Source organism: Astyanax mexicanus, chromosome 18, assembly GCF_023375975.1.
Source record: "Astyanax mexicanus isolate ESR-SI-001 chromosome 18, AstMex3_surface, whole genome shotgun sequence".
Lineage (NCBI taxonomy): Eukaryota > Metazoa > Chordata > Actinopteri > Characiformes > Acestrorhamphidae > Astyanax > Astyanax mexicanus.
The window spans coordinates 13844841-13867006 of record NC_064425.1 but is presented as its reverse complement, the minus strand read 5'-3'; the positions used below and the strand labels follow the sequence as shown (position 1 = coordinate 13867006).

At 39.5% G+C, this 22166-nt stretch overlaps 1 protein-coding gene across 2 annotated transcripts in view; it reads left to right on the top strand.

Annotated features, from left to right (window-relative positions):
- The window catches only part of hip1 (huntingtin interacting protein 1), a 63246-nt gene extending 41960 nt beyond the window's left edge, over positions 1 to 21286 (top strand). For both annotated transcript variants that reach the window (XM_022670243.2, XM_049466890.1), the window contains exons 12-31: positions 643 to 740; positions 1875 to 1947; positions 2578 to 2761; positions 4417 to 4505; positions 6085 to 6201; positions 6346 to 6447; positions 7204 to 7398; positions 8060 to 8207; positions 8730 to 8816; positions 9761 to 9868; positions 11414 to 11550; positions 11730 to 11840; positions 12082 to 12140; positions 12592 to 12685; positions 12967 to 13067; positions 13162 to 13267; positions 14004 to 14127; positions 15185 to 15246; positions 15540 to 15657; positions 16273 to 21286. In XM_022670243.2, coding sequence (XP_022525964.1) covers positions 643 to 740; positions 1875 to 1947; positions 2578 to 2761; positions 4417 to 4505; positions 6085 to 6201; positions 6346 to 6447; positions 7204 to 7398; positions 8060 to 8207; positions 8730 to 8816; positions 9761 to 9868; positions 11414 to 11550; positions 11730 to 11840; positions 12082 to 12140; positions 12592 to 12685; positions 12967 to 13067; positions 13162 to 13267; positions 14004 to 14127; positions 15185 to 15246; positions 15540 to 15657; positions 16273 to 16283 — 2124 coding nt within the window. In that variant the 3' untranslated portion in view covers positions 16284 to 21286. The remainder of the gene's footprint in view (positions 1 to 642; positions 741 to 1874; positions 1948 to 2577; positions 2762 to 4416; positions 4506 to 6084; positions 6202 to 6345; positions 6448 to 7203; positions 7399 to 8059; positions 8208 to 8729; positions 8817 to 9760; positions 9869 to 11413; positions 11551 to 11729; positions 11841 to 12081; positions 12141 to 12591; positions 12686 to 12966; positions 13068 to 13161; positions 13268 to 14003; positions 14128 to 15184; positions 15247 to 15539; positions 15658 to 16272) is intronic.
- Positions 21287 to 22166: the final 880 nt, after the last annotated feature.

Here is a 22166-nt window from a genome sequence, read left to right as displayed (position 1 = left end):
GGCTGTGTATAAAAAAAAATCCTTCACTTTGCAACGGTCTTCTATAACGTAGCGGCCAAGAAATGCAGCCTAGGCTTTGGAACACAGCAATAAATTTGCTCAAGTGGTTTCTAACTGTGTATAAAGTTTCAAACTAAAGATTATATGTCCTGTTGTTTGATGAAACCATGATCACTGTCTGTAGGTTAAAGATCAGAAATGCTTATTAGTGTATGGAATATCAGCTCAGTGTAAAGTAATTTAGCTCTACACAATGGAGCTCTAAGGATTTTACACACATTTTATTATAGAAGATCATGTGTGTGTCAGCATTACAGAGATGTTTTTGTTTTTTATCAAATCATGAAGATTTTTTAAATCAATTTTAGGTAAGCTATAGGCCAACTATAATAGATTTTGGCATGGATATTTAGTTTTGTTGTCCATGTCTGCACTTAAGATGGTACGGTCCTGAAATTGTGCCTTGTCATCTGAAATTCATGGAAATGCAATGGTTAAAAAGTTGTATGAGCCCTGTATATAGCATAATAAGCAAACTGCATTGAGAAGAGTGCAGGTGGAGTTGTACTCTATTGGGGGATCAATAAAGTCTTATCTTATCTTATCTTAACAGTTCTGGTTTTTGATTTGTTTGTGATGTAGACTGCGGTGGAGAGCAGGTTTGATGATCTCTTCGGCACCTCGGCTGCAACAGACCCCTTCAACTTCAACAGTCAGAACGGCATGCGCAAGGACGACAAGTAAGACCCTACACTACTGGACTGTGTTAGAAATTCAGCCTTCAGGGGTCATATTCAGATGTCGGGAATGAGATTCAGGAGTCGGGAATGAGATTCAGGAGTCGGGAATGAGATTCAGGAGTCGGGAATGAGATTCAGGAGTCGGGAATGAGATTCAGGAGTCGGGAATGAGATTCAGGAGTCGGGAATGAGATTCAGGAGTCGGGAATGAGATTCAGGAGTCGGGAATGAGATTCAGGAGTCGGGAATGAGATTCAGGAGTCGGGAATGAGATTCAGGAGTCAGAAATGAGATTCAGGAGTTGGGAAAATTTAGTAAGAGTAAGATTTCAGGAGCCAGATTCAAAAGTGAGATGCAAGAATCAGGAGTCAGATCTAGGGGTCAGTAGTCAGATGCAGGAGTCAGGGGTCAGATGCAGGAGTCAGATGCAGGAATCAGGAATCAGCTGCAGATATTAGGAGTCAGATTTAGGAGTCTGAGCTGTCTGGTGTGTTTCTTGTTCTTCATGATGCTGTTTGTTCACTAGTGTTCTCTAATAAACAACTAAGACCTTCAGAGAACAGCTGTATATATATACTGAGACTAAATTACGCACAGCTGGACTATATGACCTAATTAAGTTACTTCTTTAGAACATTAGGTGCACTGGACTTTATTTAGGGGTTTCAGAGTGAAGGGGGCTGAAAACTTTTGCTCGTCACACTTTTCAGATTTTTATTCGATTAAAGTCATGATATAAGAGGCAAGGAGTATTTTTAAATAGTGAGCCTGTATTTGTGGTAAGTATTCCCTATATGACCATCCCTAACAGAGTAAAATCTTTCTAATAATAAAGCTAATTTAGGAAAACACCATTTATAACTGGAGCTTCACTACATAGGTAGCACACTGTTATGAAAGCATGGTTTTCTTGGCATGGCTGTGAGTGAGTGAGTGTGTGGGCTGAATGTGTTGGGAAATCCCTGATTTAACCCGGCACCAGGCTGCGCCTCGGGAAACCGCCTCCGTCTGTACAATCAATATCACTCTTTCTCTCAAAACTATTTCAAGCGTGGGCAAAGTTTTGTATTCAGACGAGCTGAACGTTTTCTTTCCTCAGCGCTGAGGACTGTCTTTATCTTTGTGTTCCCTCAGAGACCGGCTAATAGAGCAGCTGACCGCAGAGCTCCAAGCCCTGAAAGAAGAGTTGGAATCTTTCAGACTGGAGGTGAGAGAACAAGAGAATGAGAGAAATAAATGTGGAGGAGAGAGTGATGTGTATGAAAGATGAATGGGTGCAGTTAAAGTCAGGAAGATCTGTCGTACAACACCAGTTCCAGTGAAGTTGGGACGTTGTGTAAAACATAAATACAAACTGAATATGAAGTTTTGCAATTCTATTTCACCATTTAGTCAATTAAATTCACTACAAAGACAAGATATTTAAATATAAACTGATAAACTTTATTGTTTTTTGTAAATATTCACTCAATTTGAATTGTATGCTGCAACATGTTGTAAAGAAGTTTTGGACAGAGGCAACAAAAGACTGGGAAAATTAAGGAACGCTCTAAAAACACAAGTTTAGAATATTCCACAGGTGAGCAGATTTATTGGAAAGAGGTGAGGGTCATGATTGGATCCCTAGGAGACTGTAAACAATTGCGTGAACAAATAGTCCAACAGTTTAAATATCTTAAATATCTTGTCTTTGTAGTTAATCAATAGAATATAGGTTAAAAAGGATTAGCAGATCATCGTATTGTGTTTTTATTTGTTTTATTCAATGTTATACACTGTGTGGGATGAAGCTTCTTCAGACCTGTTACTCATCGTTTGTCTCTCCTGACTGTCTCAGAGTGGCCGTCTATGTCAGGCACTGCGGGGGCGTGTCAGCGAGCTGGAGGCGGAGCTAGCTGAGCAGACTCACCTGAAGCAGCAGGCTCTTGGCGAATGCGAGTTTTTGAAGGCGGAACTGGACGACTTGCGCAGAGTCAAGGAGGACACAGAAAAGGAGCAGCGCAGTTTAACAGAGATAGAAAGTAAGTAGAGGTTCACCATATTGAAGGGAGGATGGATGGGGTCATGTATCATAAGATTGTGGCCAACAACAACCTCCTTTTCTTAGTAAGAGCATTGAAGATGGGCCATGACTGGGTCTTCCAGCATGACAATGACCTGAAATAAACAGCCAAGGTAACTAAGTAGTGGTTTAATAAGAATCATTTAAGGTCCTGAAGTGGCCTAGCCAGTCTCTAGACCTGAACGCAATAAAAAAATCTTTGCAGGAGCTTAAACTATAAAGAAGAGAAGATCTGCATGGAGGAAGTGTGTGCAAACTTGGTCAAGAAGTTCAGGAAACGTCTGACCTGTGTAACTGCAAACAAAGGCTTCTGTATCAAGTATTAAGTTCATACTTATTTCATGCAATAAAACACAAATTAATTATTTAAAAATCATGAGAATGGTTTTCTGGATTTTTTTTTAGATTCTGTTTCTCACAGTTAAAAAAGGTGAAGAAAATATGCAGCATATCAAATATGTATTTTCCACATTGTACATTTATGTACTTCTCAGACTATCAGACTATTGCAGATGTTAAATTATGAATAAATTATTAAATCACACATTTCCTCACACAGGCTAAAATCTGGTCTCAAGTTAATTGTTTAGAACTGTTATATTTGCTAGCTCGCTGTGTGTAGGTGAGAAAGGAAGTGCTAAATTTGTCCAATGCTAACACTGTGGTGTTCTGCTGGCCTTTAGCAACCTGTCATTTCTGTTCACTATCAATCAATCAATCAGCCTTTATTATCACCCAGTCGTACATTCACCCTCATTTTTAAAGCAGCCGAGCATTTACAACTTTTCTAAATTAAAATCAACTATTTGTTTAGGTTAAGCTAAAACAAGCAACTTCATATACAAAGCAATAACAAAATGAAACAGCACTAGGCATTAGGGAAACAATCAGTATAAGATTTAACTAAGAAGAAATAAAATAATTCAGAATAAAAGGGTATTTGGACAGGCTAAAATGTAAAGCAACAAAATAAAGAGAGAAATAATTAGAACAATAAAATATAACAAACCCAAATTAAAAAAGAGGGCTAAAAAATGAAGTAGCTACAAATAACACCAAGATTATTAAGTAAGTAAGCAAATGACTGTTTTTTGTTTAAGGTTAGGAAAGGTTTATAAAATGTTTTGCAGGTCGGGTATGTTTTATTACTTTAGAGGAACACATTTAAGCTTTTAATGAAAAAAATGATTAAGGGTCTTTAAAAATGCAATGGCTTATATTTAACTAAAAAAGATAAAGTAGATCATAAGGGGTTCAAAAGCTAAATTCACCTTTTATAGCATATTTTAAAAGTTTGCAAATATCTGATTGGAGCGAAACCTGATATATTCGTGTAAAATACATATTTCATACAGTAAACATACAGTAATTCAAAAGTAGAATTATTGTTTGTGTAAATGTTTGTTTTATTTAATTTTTTGCTCTGAATGGAAGAGAGATGCCTAAATATGCCCTGTTGTAAAGAGCCGAGGAAAGTAAGATGTTGTATTTGTGTAATTGTGTAATGCTGGACGTGAAATCTGCAGAATTTGCAGAAGAAATGAATAGAATATACTAAAAGTAAAAAATTAGAAGATAATAAATGTGTGTATTTATGTGTCTCTGTGTGTGTAGAAAAGGCCCAGGCTAATGAGCAGCGCTACACTAAGCTAAAGGAGAAGTACACTGAGCTGGTCCAGAGCCATGCTGACCTGCTGAGGAAGGTAAGCAGCCGCAGCAGCTTTTCTCTTATTTCAGGTTCATACTGCACAATTTTTTGTTGTTTGCCAGCTTAAAATCTGTTCTGAGGGAAACTGGTGATCTCTCTGCATTTGATCGGTCATGTGGTGTGAACTACTGAAAGACTTTCGCCGAGCCGTCGCTGAGCGGTTGGAACGAGTCGCAGACGCCCAGCAAATATTCAGCATGTTCAATATCTGATCCACTCGCCGACTGAGAGTCTAAAATCAGTAACTACCTACAGCCGATGGGATCATTTCTTTTATTTTAGAAAGTAGAATAATGTGTTAAAAAAAAAAGCAGAGAAAGTGTGCCTGTATATTTCTATTATTCTACAGTAAACAGATTTTAGTCAGTAAGGACGCTGCATTACTGCTACTGTGAGTTGATTGTTTGGTGATCTTATACTGGAGATACAGGCAGAACACAGAGTTTAAAATGTTTAGAACTGGAGTTTAAAGCCTTAAACATGATGTTTGATGTACTGAAACTCTTAATATAGTTCTGTGTTGAGGACATAAGTACATATTTTTGTATGAAATTGATCAGATATTTATAAAAGATGATTTTAATCAGTTGCTTCATATGAACCCACTCATTCTGGACTCACTTCAAGTTTGTATTCTCCTCTCTAGAAATTCTCTGGATTGACATCGCTAGTTCTTGTGTGCGTTTAGTTCTGGTGTGTTCGCGAGATAAACAAGTTTTTGGAGAGCAGACGGACGAGTCTGTGATTTCCCATAGTTCACAACAAGTCCTGTAGTGCAATCAGCACAACGACTGACCATTTAAAGAGTTGTGTAGTGTGAACCTGGTATTAAACTGTACTAAAACTTTGCTCCCTAGTATATGTTTACACACAGACAATTGAATCTGTTTATTAACTCTTAACAGTTTAAAATATTTACAGTGTACGTCTAGGCCTGTCACGTTAACCGTTTTTTTAGACAATCTGTTGCTGTTGTCTATTATATTTTGCTTATATATTGCTAATGTAAAAGCATCATAGTGTGCCATATTATTACATCCTTTTTAAAAGCAATCAGTGTTTAATTAATAATAGTTTGGGAAGCAGTTAGTTTGTGTCAAAATTTTGAAGCACATTAGTTCGTGGAAAATTACTCCTAGTGGCTCAGCATCATCATCCTTCCTGCCTCCCTCCCTAATCACGGGCAAACACTGAAGTACTGACTTACATCCAGAGTCATTTCTGTACCTTGGAGAAGATCTAGGTCAGCCCACCAAAAAGTGTGTGTGTGTGTGTGTGTGTGTGTGTGTGTGTGTGTGTGTGTGTGTGTGTGTGTGTGTGTGTGTGTGTGTGTGTGTGTGTGTGTGTGTGTGTGTGTGTGTGTGTGTGTGTGTGTGTGTGTGTGTGTGTGTGTGTGTGTGTGTGTGTGTGTGTGTGTGTGTGTGTGTGTGTGTGTGTGTGTGTGTGTGTGTGTGTGTGTGTGTGTGTGTGTGTGTGTGTGTGTGTGTGTGTGTGTGTGTGTGTGTGTGTGTGTGTGTGTGTGTGTGTGTGTGTGTGTGTGTGTGTGTGTGTGTGTGTGTGTGTGTGTGTTGCAGAATGCAGAAGTGACTCGGCAGATGACTGTGGTTCGTGCAGCTCAGGATGAGGTGGAGACAGTGAAGAGGGAGATGCTGGAGAAAGTGAAGGCAGCACAGGAGAACGCCAGCCAGCAGGTGTGATACGCACACACACACATACATACTCTCCAATTTACTCAGCAAGCACATCCTCTCCCTTTACCTGCTTGTAGTTTCCCTGTATGCATGAGTGTCTGACAACACCCTCCTCCTTTTGTGTGTGTGTGCGTGTGTGTGTAGGAAAAAATCCAAACAGAGCAGCTCCAAGCCCTGCAGGCTGACTTAACGGCCAGCAGGACAGAACTAGAGACCCTGAAAGCCAGCATGGCCTCCTCCCAAAAGGTGGGACCTTCTTACCCTTTTCTGTTCAGAACCCTCATGATTTACCCCTTCTGTGTTCAGGGCTGGATTAAGGAGATCTGAGCTCCTAGGCTACACTTTGCTGCTGATGGCAAGCTGCATGAGTGGGATTAGAACCAGATTTTTTTTCCAATTATAGTGGCAGCGCTTTAGACCGCTAGAGCACTCTGCACCTTTTTTTTTTTTTTAAATCAATCAAATCTATCAAAAGTCTTAAAAATGCCAAGGATAATACATATAGTTTTGTTTTCATTTTGCAGTTTTTAAATTTTGTAAGCAAGTTAGCTTACCGGTTTAATGACAAACCAACAGTATTATTTATGACTGATGGTGCTATTTACAGGCACGTTCGTTACTCATTCATGTTTAGTTCTGGCATGTTCTCATGATCAACATGTTTTTAGAGAGCAGCCAAGAGAGTCTGCGATTTCCAATGCTAAAAAACTGTAGAATTGGTAATACCGTGTAGCTGATCAGTCGTATAGTGTGAACCAGGTGTAAATACCACATTTAGGACAGATTTGTACACTTTTGGTATTTTAATCTCAATGTCTCCATGAGGGAGAGTCACCTGGAATAGTTTTCTCAGCGTCTTGAAGGAATTCCTGGAGGTGCTGAACAATAGCTGCTGCTTTTCCTTCACGCTGTGAACCTCCAGCTCATCCTGTCTCTCTCCCTCTCTCTTTTTCTCCCTGTCTCCGTCTCTCTTTCTCTTTCTGTCTGTCTGTCTCTCTCTAGTCAGGTGAGGAGCTCAGTACTCAGGTAGCTGCTCTGGAGATGGAGAAGGCAGGGCTTGTGGAGAGGGTAGCTCAGAAGGATACTGAGCTGGCAGGTCTGGGGGAGGAGCTGGAGCGCCTGCAGAGCAGCTTAACCAGTGAGAGGGAGAGCGGCGTGAAGGCTGCAGAAACTCTGCAGAACCAGCTGAATGAGAAGGTGTGTGTGTTTAATAGTTTTGAATGTTTCATAATGGTTTAATTTTATTTCGTTTTGACTTTTCGTTCCAAATCAGGTAGTTTTCATTAGTTTTTAGAGTTGTTTTGTCAGTTTTTATTGTTTTTATTTTAATGCTTAGTTTTATTTTAGTTTACATTAGTTTTAGTATTATTTTTTTTTCAGACTTTGGGGTATGTCTGAGGTGCAGGATTTAAAAAAGTGTTAGAAAAAGTATAAAAAACTCAATAAAAAAACTATAAAAAAATAATAATTCCATTACTTTTGAACAAACAACTGTCCAACGAAAACTGTACCATTCCACAGAAGAACAGCTTTAGGTACAGAATGCATGTAATGCTGCTGCTTAAAATAGGCGATATATTAGAACACACATCACATCAGAAGCTCAATCTGTGAAACACATAAACAAACTTAAAAACCCAATAGAAATAAATAGTTTTAGAAACAATCAATACAATTTCAGTTAGTTTGTTACATTGTTTTTACTTTTTTAATATATTTTTATTTCAGTTTTATTTCAATTCAAATATTTTATACTTTCAGTTCTCGTTATTTTGTTTGTTTGTTTAATAACCTTGGAGGAAAATGTGGAGCTAGCATTTATTTGGAGTTAGAAAATTTTCTGCCTGTGTGTGTTCAGGAGAGCAGAGAACAGGCTTTGGAGAGCGAACTAGAGGCCTTGAGATGGACGACACTGCGAGCGGCTGTAGAGGAGGGCGAGAAGATTGTCCAGGACTGTCTGGCTCAACTTGAGGATCCTACACACATCAGCTGCACCAGCTCAGCCGGTCAGAGCCCACCACACACCACTACACACCACCAAACATCAGATCATTATACAAATACAAGAGTTACACCCAACTCTGTACAATAATATATCGCAATTGCTGAGTGTACATACGCAATAGTCACATCGCAGAAAATTAAGCCATAAATATCCTTCTACAGCCTACTACAATTCATTTCAGATTCAGAACAAAATCACACTGATCTCATATTCCATGACATTTCTACCAGATATAGGTTATATCAACCAAATATATAGTTAATGTTAGTGTAATCTTCAAAAGACATGACTTATAATTGGATTATTGTATCCCTTAGTTATCCAATAGTGATTGCTGTTGTTCTTCTTTTTATTATCTCTGCTTCCTTTCAGCTGAACAAAATATGAGTATGTGACATCAGTGTATTCAGGCTGGGCTTGTGTAGAGGCAGTGTATGAATGGTAACAGATGGGCTGTTGGACTGAATCCCTTTTACCCATTTCTTTCTTTGTGTTCTCTGAACTCGTCATTTTTCCCCTCTAGATTACCTTATTTCCAGATGCCAGGCTGCTGTAGAGAGTGTGGACAGACTACAATCAGCCGGGGATGGCTTTGTGTCCAACAACACAGGTGAGTTCTGTTCACTACTGTACTCATACACTGCGTCTGAGAGAGTTTTCACACCTGTAGTAATGTAGATTTATCTGATCTGAATCAGTTGATGAGTTTGTTTTCCCCCTTGGTTTATTTTGGTTTCACACATGCGTAAACCTAAACGCTGCAAAATGCAACCCGACAAACCACGCAAGAACACTGACTCCTCTGATTGGTCAGAGCTTTCTGGCACGGGAGCAGGAAAGTAAATATAGAAAAAAGGTTCTGTGTTCCAGACCAGCGGGTATATTTGTGTGAAGCTGCTTTTACACTGAATGCTTAAAATTCACTGCTGTGCTTTTAAACACACAGTGTTCAGTATGTAAACAGTTTAGTATGGAGCAGAAGCAGTGTTTGTTTATAGCTATGGTAGTTCATTATCTAGCTAATACACCAGGTTAAACTGCACCTGAACAGCAGTTTACCTCCAATTAAAGGAGTATGTCATAATAAAAACTTAAAAATTAATTATAATCATGATTCATTTATTTAAATGCTGGTATTTCTCTGTGTTACTGGGAGGGGACAGTAATAATAATGTAGTGTGGAGAGAGAGAGGGAGCGAGCGAGCGAGTGAGAGCGAGTAAGCGAGAGGAAGTAATATCAGGTGAGAGAGAGCGAGTGAGAGTGAGAGAGCAGGTGGGAGACAGAGCGAATAAGAGAGAGAGAGGGTGAGAGATCGTGATTGAGAGTCAGTGTGAGAGAGGAGCGGAGAGATAGAGAGAGCAACTGAAAGACTTCAGGACAGTGACGGTGTGTCGATTTGAATAAAATGAACATATATATAAAAATATATTAAATATAGATTTTTTAGACGGTACTAAGTAGTACCGAGACATTTCACCGAGACCCTACTTTTGAGCACTGTGTTTTGTGTTTATTTTTGTTGACCTTGTGTCTTCCTGTGTGTTTTGTGATAGATGTGTCGGAGCTGGTGCGGGCCGTGGCTCAGTTTGCCCACCTGGTGGGTGATACCATTGTACAGGGTAGCGCCACTGCCCACATGGTGCCAGTGGATCAGGCTGATGGTGAGTGCCAGAGACGAGTGTGTACCTTTTTTATTCACTGTTTAATAGAAAGGAAAAGCGGCAGGTGAGTAACTTACTGTATGTGGATACCTGGCAGAGCTCCACCAGCATCACAAGCTCCTGTCACGGCGTGACTCCGTTGTTAATTGGATAACTCAAGAACCATTTACAGTCTGTGATTAGATGGGTCCTTGGTGTTTTAAGAGGAGAAGAAGGATGAGTACAACCCCAAGACCACAGTCTCATCTGTAAAGCATGTGGGTGGAAACATCATACTGTGGGGGTTTGGCCTTTCTGCAAAGGAGACAGAACGACTGGAGGATGGATGGGTTCATTTATCGCAAGATTTCGGCCAGCAATCTTCTTTCCTCAGTGAGAGTAGAGTATTGAAGATGGGTCATGGCTGGGTCTTCCAGCATGATAATGACCCGAAACACACAGACAGGGCAACTAAGCAGTGGCTCCATAACAAGCATTTCAAGGTCCTGGGTGGCCTAAACCCAATAGAACATCTTTGGAGGAGCTGAAACTCAGTGTTGCCCAGTGAAAACATCCCCGAAACCTGAAAGATCAGGAGAAGATCTGTGTGGAGGAGTGGGCCAAAATCCCTGCTGCAGTGTGTGCAAAGCATCACAGGCTCCTGTGACCGTGAGACTGGGTTGTTAATTGGATAACTCGAGAACAATTTACAGTTTGTAATCAGATGGGCCCTGTGTGACACACACACACACACACACACAGCAAATATGCTCTGAATGAGGAGTTGAGGCTGGTGGAAGCTCTGGCTGGTGAAGAGTGACAGCAGTGTGTGTAAATAAACACAGATGAAGGAGAAGTCTGGGGGTGTGTCTCCATCAGCTGACAGATGGCCTGTCTGACTTGCTCTCTTCTTCCTTTCCCCTTTATCTCCTACCTCTTTTTGTTTTTTTTTTCTTTCTCTGTATTTTTATTGTCTGTTTTCCTTTTTTTCAGTTCTAGTTTGTTTTCCATTTTTGTTGTTCCATTTTTTTCATTTTTTTTGCTCTTCCTTTTCATCTTTTTGCCTTTTCTTGGTGTCTTTTTTTTTTCTTTTTGTTTCATTATTTAACTAATTATTATCTACAATTGTTTTTGTTTGTTTTTTTGTCTAGCTTATTTTCTATTTTTTCCCCCTCTTTCGTTTGTAATTGTTTTTTTTTCTTCTTTCTTTATGTATCCTTTTTTACTTTTTTGCTGTTTCATTTCTTCCTTTTTATCTTTTTGCTTTTTCTTGATGTCTCTTTTTTTTGTTTGTTTCATTCTTTTTTCTGAGTACAGATACACAGTGCAAACATTCCTCCGGACCCAACAAAATGCAACATAGAACAAACAGAACAGTGTAGATGTACAACAAAGGAGCTACATAGAACTAAAACACTACAATAAATATACTACAATATTATATTGATCTATGAGCATATTTTCTATTGTAATTAGTCTAACTTTATTAATAGTTAAATGTTGACTGTGAGAACCTTTATACTGACTCTTACTTTCCCTTTTTTTTGTGCGTGCATGTGTGTGCAGCACTGACCTCTAGTGTAAAGGCGTGTGGTTCTGAGGCTCTGGTTCTGCTGGGTGGGCTGAAGGATCAGGGTTCTCTGGGGACGGTGGAGAGCAGTGGTCTGAAGACGGCGCTGGAGGGAGTTCTGGCCACTGCAGAGGTGAGAAGCTGCAGAAATCCATACCTTCAACATTTCACCTTAAGTCAGGATCAGACGAGCTCTGTGGACATGTTCTATATCTGTCCTGACTCCTCTGGAATCAGTAGAGTCACAACTGTAGATTATATATTTACAGTCCTTCTCTCTCTCTGTTCCTTTTCTATCGTTTGTGAGAGCAGAAGCTGCGTCCTCGAGGTTTGGAGCTGCAGCAGGGAGAGCTGGGAGATCTGGTGGAGCAGGAGATGGCGGCCACCTCGGCAGCTGTGGAGTCTGCTGCCGCCAGGATAGAGGTAAACAAGAGAGCTTTTTGTCACGGACAGATCATAACATCTGTAAAAATACATAACTGCCTTAATTCAACCCTTAATTGTTCCCACACCTGTTTATGGTTTAAGTGTTCTGTGTAGTATTAGTATTGCTGTGGGTTAAACGACTTAAGCAGTAGTGAGAAGTATTATTTTAGAAGTACTTGTGTATATGATGGCAAAATTTAATTCAGTTTAAAACAGTATTTTAAAACTTTCCCACCAGGAAATGCTGAACAAGTCTCGAGCAGTGGATACTGGCATTAAAATGGAAGTGAACGAAAGGTAACACCACATTTTAATTGTTTGTACAAATGTCTTTTCATTTGAAGTGCTTCTCCATCTCAACTCTGTCCTTGAACAAGGGATTCCTCCAGCCATTTGCTGGTGGTTTAAATGTTGACCTAAATCCAGATTAAGTAAGTGCCTTTTCAGATTAAAGCAGGACTCCCTGCCCTTCTGTGTAGGAACTAGTGGCTCATTGCCATATTACATCCCGCTTACAGTCTATTTCACGTTCACCCAAAACACACCTATGATTAATTAAGAGAATAAATACATGCATTTTGCAAGTTTCGGCAAAGACACACTGACACGCTCTTAATCAAGCTGCACAGTGCACGGTTAACAGCTCGTCTATAGATAAAGCTAAAATAGGGCCCTAGACGTGAGGGGACGTTTTTGAGTATGTGGAGCAATGGGAAAATAACTGTGTGCTCTTTGTTACCCCCTACAGGATTCTGGCCTCCTGCACAGAGCTCATGCAGGCCATTAAAGTGCTGGTGCTCTCGTCCAAAGACCTTCAAAAAGACATTGTGGAGGGTGGCAGGGTAAGCTGCTTGAGCTCTAGTGTGAAGTTTCCACACTCAGTGATGGTTTGGGGAGCCATGTCATCTGCTTCATCCTCCAGTTTTAGATAGAAATAAATGCTTTAGAAGCCAAAAGATTTAATTAACTCATTGTAATTGATTTAGATGGCTGTTTGTAGCTGTAATGTTTCGGTTACAGTGCATTATCACCTGATAACAGCACTCAAGTTGGGTCAAAACTAACTGTGGTATAATGTTTAATAAACTCTAAAACCCTTTCAAACCTTGTTTCTGATGTTCAGGGAGCAGCAACTATAAAAGAGTTCTACGCCAAGAATTCCCGCTGGACTGAAGGTCTCATCTCGGCCTCAAAGGCTGTAGGCTGGGGGGCCACAATGATGGTGTAAGTTGCGTTTGTTTGACCAACACAAATGTTGTTTTTTCCCCTTTTGCCACCCTTGTGCCAAGCTTGTGTGTGTATTTATATTCTACTTTAGTGATGCAGCTGATCTGGTGGTGCAGGGCAAGGGCAAGTTTGAAGAGCTGATGGTTTGTTCACATGAAATCGCTGCCAGCACAGCCCAGCTTGTAGCTGCGTCCAAGGTACATGTATTCCTTTAACTTTATATACTGTGGGGAAAATGAGTGTTTGAGTTTTCCCATCTACAAAGAATGTAGGGATCTGTATATTTTATCATAGGTTCACTTTAACTGTCAGAGACAGAATTTAACACTGTATAGTTTTTCAATAGAAAAAATGGCATTTTATTGCATAAAATAAGTATTTGATACAATAGAAAAAAATATTTTAATATTTGGTACAGAATCCTTTGTAATTAAATAGGTCAGATGTTTCCTGTATTTCACCCTGTAATACATCGTGTATGATGTTTCCACCCCAATGCTTTACAGTGTACTTGGGGTTGTACTCATTCTTCCTCTTTCTCTGAACACAGAGGGTGGAGTTGATACAAAAAGCTCTATTTTGATATCATGGTCATGTTTTATACAGGTAACCAGTTCAAACAGGTGCAGTTAATACAGATTATGAGTGTAGAATAGGAGGAATAGCTTCTTAAAGAAACACTTACAGATCTGTGAGAGGCTGAGTTCTTGCTGGTTGGTGATCAAATACATATTTTATGCAATTTCTCACAGTTAAAGTGAACTTAGGATAAAAATGTAGGTGGGAGAACTTGCAAGATCCGCAGCTTATTATATACTTATTTTCCTCACTGTTCCTTATAGAAATCGAACACGACTGATTTATGATCTTTAAAAAGAAAATTCAAATCTAATGTAATATTTTAACATTTTTGTTTCTACCCGTCTCACGCAGGTAAAGGCAGACAAGGACAGTGGGAACCTCGCTCGCCTGCAGCAGGCCTCTAGAGGAGTCACTCAAGCGACTGCAGGAGTTGTAGCTTCAACCAAGTCTGGGAAATCTCAGATCGAAGAGACCGGTGAGTGTATAAATGTTTCTCTGTCTCAATCACACACACACAAACACACCCTCTCCTCCCTGCTGTTCAGAAACAGGAAGCAGTGTGGTTCTGGAGGCAAAGGCATTATGCAATCAAATGCCATGACCTATCCAGTGCTTTTGTAAGCCAATTTCTTCTATTATGTAAAGTGATTTTGAAATAACTGCACGCAGGATGTTAAAGGGTGTGTGACTCTGTGGGACATTAGTGCCCTATGTTGTTTTTAAAACCTGTATCAAATTTTGGAATAATAATAATAATCAAATATTGGACATAGCTTTTCTCATTGTGTTTTTCTTTCTTTATTTATATAATTTATTTATTTTCTACAGTTGTAGATTAATATTAAAGACATAAAAACAATTATGGACATATAGAATTACATAGTAAAAAAGTTTGTCCTCTACAATCCCCTGATAATCCCCCTTTGAGTGAGTGATGACACAGATTAAAATACCAAGAGTGTGCAGATCTGTCCTCAAAGCTAAATGTGCTACTTAGAAGATTCTAAAGTAGAAAACATATTCTGGTTTGTTTAACACTTTTTGTTTGCTAAATAATTATGCATGTGTTCCTGTTATAGCTGTAATATAGTCTTCAATATTAAATTTACAATGTATTTTTTTTATATATAAAAAGCAAAGAAAACGCACTAAATGAGGAGAGTTGTGTCCAAATTGTAACTTTTGGTACGGTATGTTGTAAGTTGATGCTACTTTTGCATACCTTAACAGATCATTTGATTTTTAGTACTGATATTTAAATATAAGAGACAATTAAAAGGCAAAGCTTTTTATTATTTGTAGTAGACAATATCTAACAAGCACCTTAGCTTTGTGTACAAAACAGCAGAATCTGCTGAGCACATGCTCTCCATGTTCTTATCTGACCTCAGCTATCGAGCTGTCATGTGCTGTTTATGTAGCTCACAGGTCTCAATCGTTTCCGAGGTGAAGAATTCTGCTGAGTGTTGACTGTCTTTTCTTTAGTAAGATACAGCTGTTTACTTTATTCTCCTGCTGTTTTGATATTTCAGACACCATGGATTTCTCCAGCATGACCCTTACGCAGATTAAGAGGCAGGAGATGGACTCTCAGGTAATAAGCTTTGAGGAGAATGTAATGGTTAGAAATAAAATTTTCACAGTTACTTAAAACTCTAACACTGCTGGTGATGTAAATTCAGTTTTTATTTAGATACAAATGGACAATGCACTATGTACATTTCACCCAACACAACCCCCACCATACAGAGTCTAATTTCCAAGAAAAAAAAGTGAGTGAGTGCTCGATCGGTGAGGGTGCTGGAGACGCTGCTGCAGAAGGAGTGTGTGTGTGTTTCTGTTTGTGTGTTTGTGTGTGTGTGTAACTTTTGCTGGCGTGCTGTACAGGTGAGGGTGCTGGAGCTGGAGACGTGGCTGCAGAAGGAGAGGGAGCGTCTGGGTGAGCTGAGGAAGAAGCATTATGAACTGGCTGGTGCGGCTGAAGGCTGGGGAGAGGAGGGAGAGGGTGAGCCCTTTATCAGATTCCTATTCAAAACTCAAGAGAGAGAGAGATACAGCGCTGGGAAAACAATGAAGAGACCACTTCAGTTTCTGAATCAGTTTCTCTGATTTTGCTATTTATTGTTATATTTTTGAGTGAAATGAACATTTGTTGTTTTATTTTATAAACTACGGAGTTCAGAGTTCAATATTTGGTGGAATAACCCTGGTTTTTAATCACAGTTTTCATGCATCTTGACATGTTCTCCTCCACAAGTCTTACACATTGCTTTTGGATAACTTTATGCCACTCCTGGTGCAAAAATTCAAGCAGTTCAGCTTGGTTTGATGGCTTGTGATCATCCATATTCCTCTTGATTATATTTCAGAGGTTTTCAATTTGGTAAAATCAAAGAAACTCATTAGTTTTAAGAGGTCTCTTTTTTTTCCAGAGCTGTTTTTACTTGCTGTTAGGATATGCATTCGTGTAAACCGTCGGCTGTGTCCTGAATTGTTAATTGTTAACTAAGGCTTTTTTTTTACACCTGTAGTTCTGTAGGTTTCTCTGGTCCAGATCAGGTTATGAGTTTGTTTGTATACACATATAAAAATACATTTTCTTTTTTTTTACTCTCTGTAGGAACTGGCTGAGGTGTGTCTCCGTGTGCAGCAGCCTGGCCTGTGCTCATTCCTGCTCTCCAGCAGTTCTTCATCCTTCACTCATCCTTCTCTTCCAATGCCCTCGCCCAGCCCCACACCTTTCCCAATGCCCTCATCCAACGCCTTGCCCTCGTCCCTCTCTATTCCGATCCCTCAGCTCTCTCTAATCTTTAACCCTAAAATGAAAAGCCAAACAATACGGTGCTTTTTTGTAACCCTCTTCTCTTTTTCTGCTGTGGAGTGAGGAGATTCCAGGAGGATTCCTGAAGGTGGTGAAGACAGAGTCACTTTAGGGGGCAGCAGTTACAGCCTATAAAGAAGCCTATGAAGTGAATCGTTAGCTTTGTGCGCACCCCAGTGGACAGAGGGAGAACTGCAGAGAGGCTCACTGACCTGGATGTTTCTTTTTCTTCCTTTCTATTCATACATACGTTCGTACGTACGTACCGGCCTCTCCACAATTTAGCACAATTCTGAGACAACCCATCCCAGGATGCGTCGCTCAAGGCCACGCCTCCACACCCATGGGAGTTGATACTGATACTGACACTGTGCCGTGACTTTCCGGACCCTCGAGCAGCAGCAGCAGCAATGTGTGACATTTTTATTTCCTCTTCTGTTTCTCACACCTCCTCTTGCAGAACTCATTCCTCAGTATGTGGACAACTCTAGGTCAAGAGCTCTACTACTACTTCTACAGATCCTCAGACTCCACCACCACCACCACAGCTCCTGGACTGAACCGAGCTTTCTCCAGACTGTTACCCCAGACTCATCATCTCCCTCGCCCCAGCAGTGGCCTTCTCTGGACTCTGGACTAATAAAAATAATAATAATATTAGAGAGAGAGTTCTATTGGCCTGCAAGAAGATGCCCAACTGTGGACTTACATTTCATTAAAAACATGAAAAACACAAACACACACATTTGCGCTCTTCTCAAACTGAACTAAACTAAACCGAACTAAACTCGCTAAGCTCTCACTCTCGTCACTCGTCGCTTAACTTTCCGTGGATATTGCGTAATTTGTCCGGTTTGTGCGTTTCTCTGTCTCTTGTCTCTCTTTTTTTTTCTCCCCCTCCTCCTTATTTTTATCAGTAGTTTTTAAAAATGTGTCCTAAGGAGTAGCTTTGTTTTAAATATCAGTAACAAACATACACAAAGCAACAAAAAAAAACCTGATTACTTGTAAACCATGGGCTTTAAACTGTTTAATAACTGTTAATATATGCAGGTCATGTAACAACATGCAGATCTAGCTATGGGAAAGAGACGATATTGATGAAATATTTGAAAGATTTGTTAGGGGAATTACAACAGTTTCCTTTGATTTATGCGTACACACATACGATACACGATAAACAATCTGTCGGTGTTTTGTTCATACGTTTTTTTCTCCGATTTCAAGTCCATGACTGAAAAGCGTCTTGACTGTTTTTGGTTTTTGTAGTCGCCTTTTTTTTCCAAAAAAAAAAGGAGACATTTCTGATACGCTAATAGAAGATATTAATAAGAGTACCTACAGCATCAACAACCAACACACCAACACCAAGCTCTGCTCTGCTAGAAAACACTCTCCTTGGATATATGGATTTATTATTGTTATAATTTATTTTTAAGTTTAGATGAAGTGTTGTTGGTGTGGCTGCAGGAGGCTGTGGGTTTGGACTGGGTTTTTTTAGGGAGAGTGTTTTCCCCAGACCAACGTTGGCAGCCTGAGTTCACACTCTTTGTAAAAGTGCTGTTAAATTTCCACCGGTGTGTCTGTTGACTCTTTTTCGACTCTACTGTTTTCCGCTTCCGATTCCACGTCCACGCAGTCATCAGCACACGGGTGTGGAGAGATATCCGTGCCTTCCAAAGGGTTTAGGGTCAGAGTTCACATTCCCTCACAGTAAACCTTTAATGCTTGAGGAGTAGCAGCAGCAGCTTTGATTTTTTTTTCAGCTTCTGTTTTTGTTTGTTTTTAATTCTCTCTCTCATTTTGTTTTTTAAGCTCTGCAGTCTGTTTTTTAGGTTCATCCGATTGAGAATTCCCTACGGATGGGAAGAGGGGGGAGGGTGAAGTGTCTGTGGTGGATTATTCAGATATATATACAAATTATGATGCTTCTATGATTTTAGAGCTTCCAAGACAACATGTTCTCCAACTAGATAGAGAATCATGTCCAGACTGAGAAAAAGAGAGAGAGGGAGAGAGAGACTGAGAGGGGCTTGTGCAGAGAAGTGCTAGCCCCCCCCCCCTGCTAAAGCAATCTAGACCAGATAGCCTTGTAGACCGCCACTGTCTTGACGTCTAGTCAGCACAGCCCATCATCGGGCCCTGAAACACATATAAGCTTGACCCAGGCACAGGAAGTCGCAGTCTTTACTTAACTACAGAACCATGGTTACCTCAGTTCCTCCACAAAGCAAAGCAAGCTAATAAAGCATTCAGACAGATGCACAGACGTCATTGGAAACTGTGGTACAGGTGACACTGGTGGTACTCAAAGCATCTCAATCTCAAGCTGGTACACTAACTAGATGACCTCAGAAAAACATTCAGCTTACATTAAAATATTCAGGACTGAAATGTATAAAGTTTCCTGTACCTGTAATTTTTTTCTAACGTTAGTGTTTAGTGTTTTACCTGTTAGAACCTGTATATAAGCTACACTTTAGTCCTTCACTCTCAGAGCTACAGTTTATTATAATTATTAACATCAGTTTCATTGGTTCTACAGTAAAACCCTGTGGAACTCCACAAGATCTGCTCTATCAACCAACAGTCACCAACAGTTCACTACAGTTTCTGCACTACAGTTAATAGATAAATAAGGTAGTAAACACTGTAGTTCACTGATTGGCTCTCTTGAAGTTTATTTTCCTCTGTTTAAATCCTAAATCTGAGTTTCTTAGTATTTTAAAATACTGTATTAACAAGAAACAATAATCAATCAAACTACTAACCATAGTACTAACTTACAGACTGCAAAAGAGCGGGAAAACTCCACACAACAGAAGAGTAAATGTAAAACATTTAAAGACAGTAAAAGATAAGACTGCATGTGCATATATATGTGTGGATTACAGGTCTAGTTTACTGTGTATAAATTAAATTATTGCGTGTGTGTGGTAGCTACATGTGTTACTTGGTAGAAGTTGAGTAGAGAGTATTAGTTTGGTCTTTGGTGGAACATTTGAGAACCCTCTGCTCTAGAAGATTCATTAGTCCTCAAGTGGTTCTCAAACTTCTTAGACCATGGACCACCATTGATCAAATGTAATTTGAAGTACGTACCACCTACTGTAGTCAAGTAATGTGTGTGCTTTGCTCACTTTTGCAATTTGAAGATTATGGATTATTGTGATTATTGTACCTACTGTTGAGTTTTGAGACAGAGGGAATTATTAATTAATTAATTATTAGGCTAATGTATTAATCCTAATGCAGAAACTATTGGGAATTGTGAATTTTGAGTTTCACTTGGTTCTTTGGTTGTAGGGCCTGTAACGTTATAAGAGTAAAGAACTGTGAAGAAGTGTGGGTCTACACACTGAACACAAACAAATCTAAAGTGATAATAAAAAAAATAACAGATCAAAACAGTATAGGTAATCTGGCTTACCACCCTGAGATGTTTTGGGTTTCACCAGTGCTCCACGTTCCACAGTTTGAGAACCACTGCATTTATTCGAAGTTTACTGATGATCAGAGCAGACGGACAGGTAGTAGTTAGATGAGAGGTAGATGAGCAGTGCCGTTAGATGATGCCATTAACATGAGGTGGGTACCATGAGTTTTTGTGTGTGTGTGTGTGTGTGTGTGTGTGTGTGAAGTGTGTATTTTGTGTGTGAGAGAGTAAGTTTGAGTGTGTGTGTGTGAGGAGAGAAAGAGAGCATCCTTTTTTCTACTTGTACTAATATTCTCTTGTCTGAGGGCGTTTTTACACCTGTAGTTGGTTTCTCTGGTGTGGATGAATTTGTTTACTTGGAGCTTTTTCCCCTCGGTTTGGTTTGTTTTCACACAGGCATCTAAAACCTAAATGCACCAAAATGTGCACTAATAAACCATGTGAGCTTGTGGTCTCCTCTGATTGGTCGGAACTGTCTGGTGCGGTAGCAAAAAGTAAATAAGGTCCTGTGTTTTAGAGCAGTGTTTATATTTGCTGCTTTAACACTGAACCTGGAAAAGTCACTGCTGCGCTTTTAAACCTAGTGTTTTTTATAAGATATGCTGCATATTAAACAGAGTTGTGTGGCTGCGAGCAGTGAACGCTGCACACACGGCGTATAGTGTGTAAACGGTTTAGCATGGAGCAGCAGCAGAGACAGCGTTTGGTCATAGATGTGGTAGTTAAGTATCTGACTAATACATCAGATTAAACTGCACCTGAACAGCCGCTTAGCTACAGTTAAAATGGTTTATTTGACAGGATCAAGACCAGATCGCATTCTTACCACAAAAAGAACTGCTCCAAGTTTGTTTAGCGGGTCTCAATACTCAATACTCAATACACCGAACCAGAGTGTGACTACTGATTTGACACCTGCTAAAAACAAAATGCACCAAGAGTACAAACCAACCAGAGTGAAAACGCCCTTAAATAGCTGACTGTGTTTGAGGTTTTGATTTGAGAAGGCCCGATATGTGTTCTTGTGTCTTAACACCTTCTTTGCCCTCCTGCTCTTTTTCTCTTGTTGCACTGCTTTGGCCGTTCCGTAAAGTTGTGACACTGGGTATTTAATTTAATTGGTGTGCCGTCACCTCCCTGTTTTTCTTTTTCTCTAAGTTGTATTATTTTAAATATCTCCGCTCCCCGCTTCAGTTCATGTCTGTAGTCTTATACCAGCCTTCCAACTGCCTCTCACTTTAGCCAGTCAGAAAGAGATACGAATACTCTAACGTTTTGGAAAATATCTTTGTATGATGTAATAAAAACTATATGTGGGGTTTGTTTCTTTTGTTTCTTTCTTTTTTTTTCAATAAATATTTCAACACATTACTATTATTAGCTTCTCAGCTTCTCTTCCATTCAGCCTCCATTTATCCTTTTATTTCTTTAATTGCTGGGTGCATCTGATGCTTCATTGCTTATGAAATGAATGTTACACAGTGCATTACAAAACAACAGGAGTAAATAATAAATGATCTCAAAAAAGTTATGAAATAAGTAGAAATGTAAGCTAAACAGCTGAATACAGTCTTAGTTGCATAATTAGTCTTATTTAAGCCTGATTCATTTCATTACTAGCAGTATTTTGTTTTGATGTGTTGTGGGTTTGATGTTTCTGCCAATCAAACTAGATTACATGCTGAAACGAGTCTAGACAGAAAAAGATTATGATGTCATATTTGGTAATAATTTTCCAATGTTGGATTAAGAGCATGTCTGTTATGTAAGTCTGCTTGTGCAGGACAATAGTTACTTAACTTCTGCTAGAGGGGAGCGTTTTCTGGAACAAGCTGTGGGTGCTTTAATTCAGCTTTCAGAAAATTAAAAGCAGGCCTCACTTATTTTCTACCACCAGGGGGCGCCAGCTACTGCTAATATTTAAAAAAAAAAAAGGAATTTTTTTAAACAGCTGAAATGAGCAGCAGTTGCACATTTCTGATGGAAGCGAATAGCTGGTGTCTTTTTATGAAGAAACAAAAATACATATTTATTTTGACACCCTTTTAAAAGGCTATGTGTGTTGTGATGATGTTTATTGCTATCTTGCACTCCCAGACATTCCAAGTTGTAAAAATTAATTTTAGGTAGGTACCCCTGGACCTGGACTTGGATATACTTTAGAGTAGTCAGAGGTGAAAGCTGATTGGCTGACTCACAGACTGTGAAGAGCAGGCCAGTCAGAACCGTCTCTGTTTTGCATGCGCTTCAAGAGCCA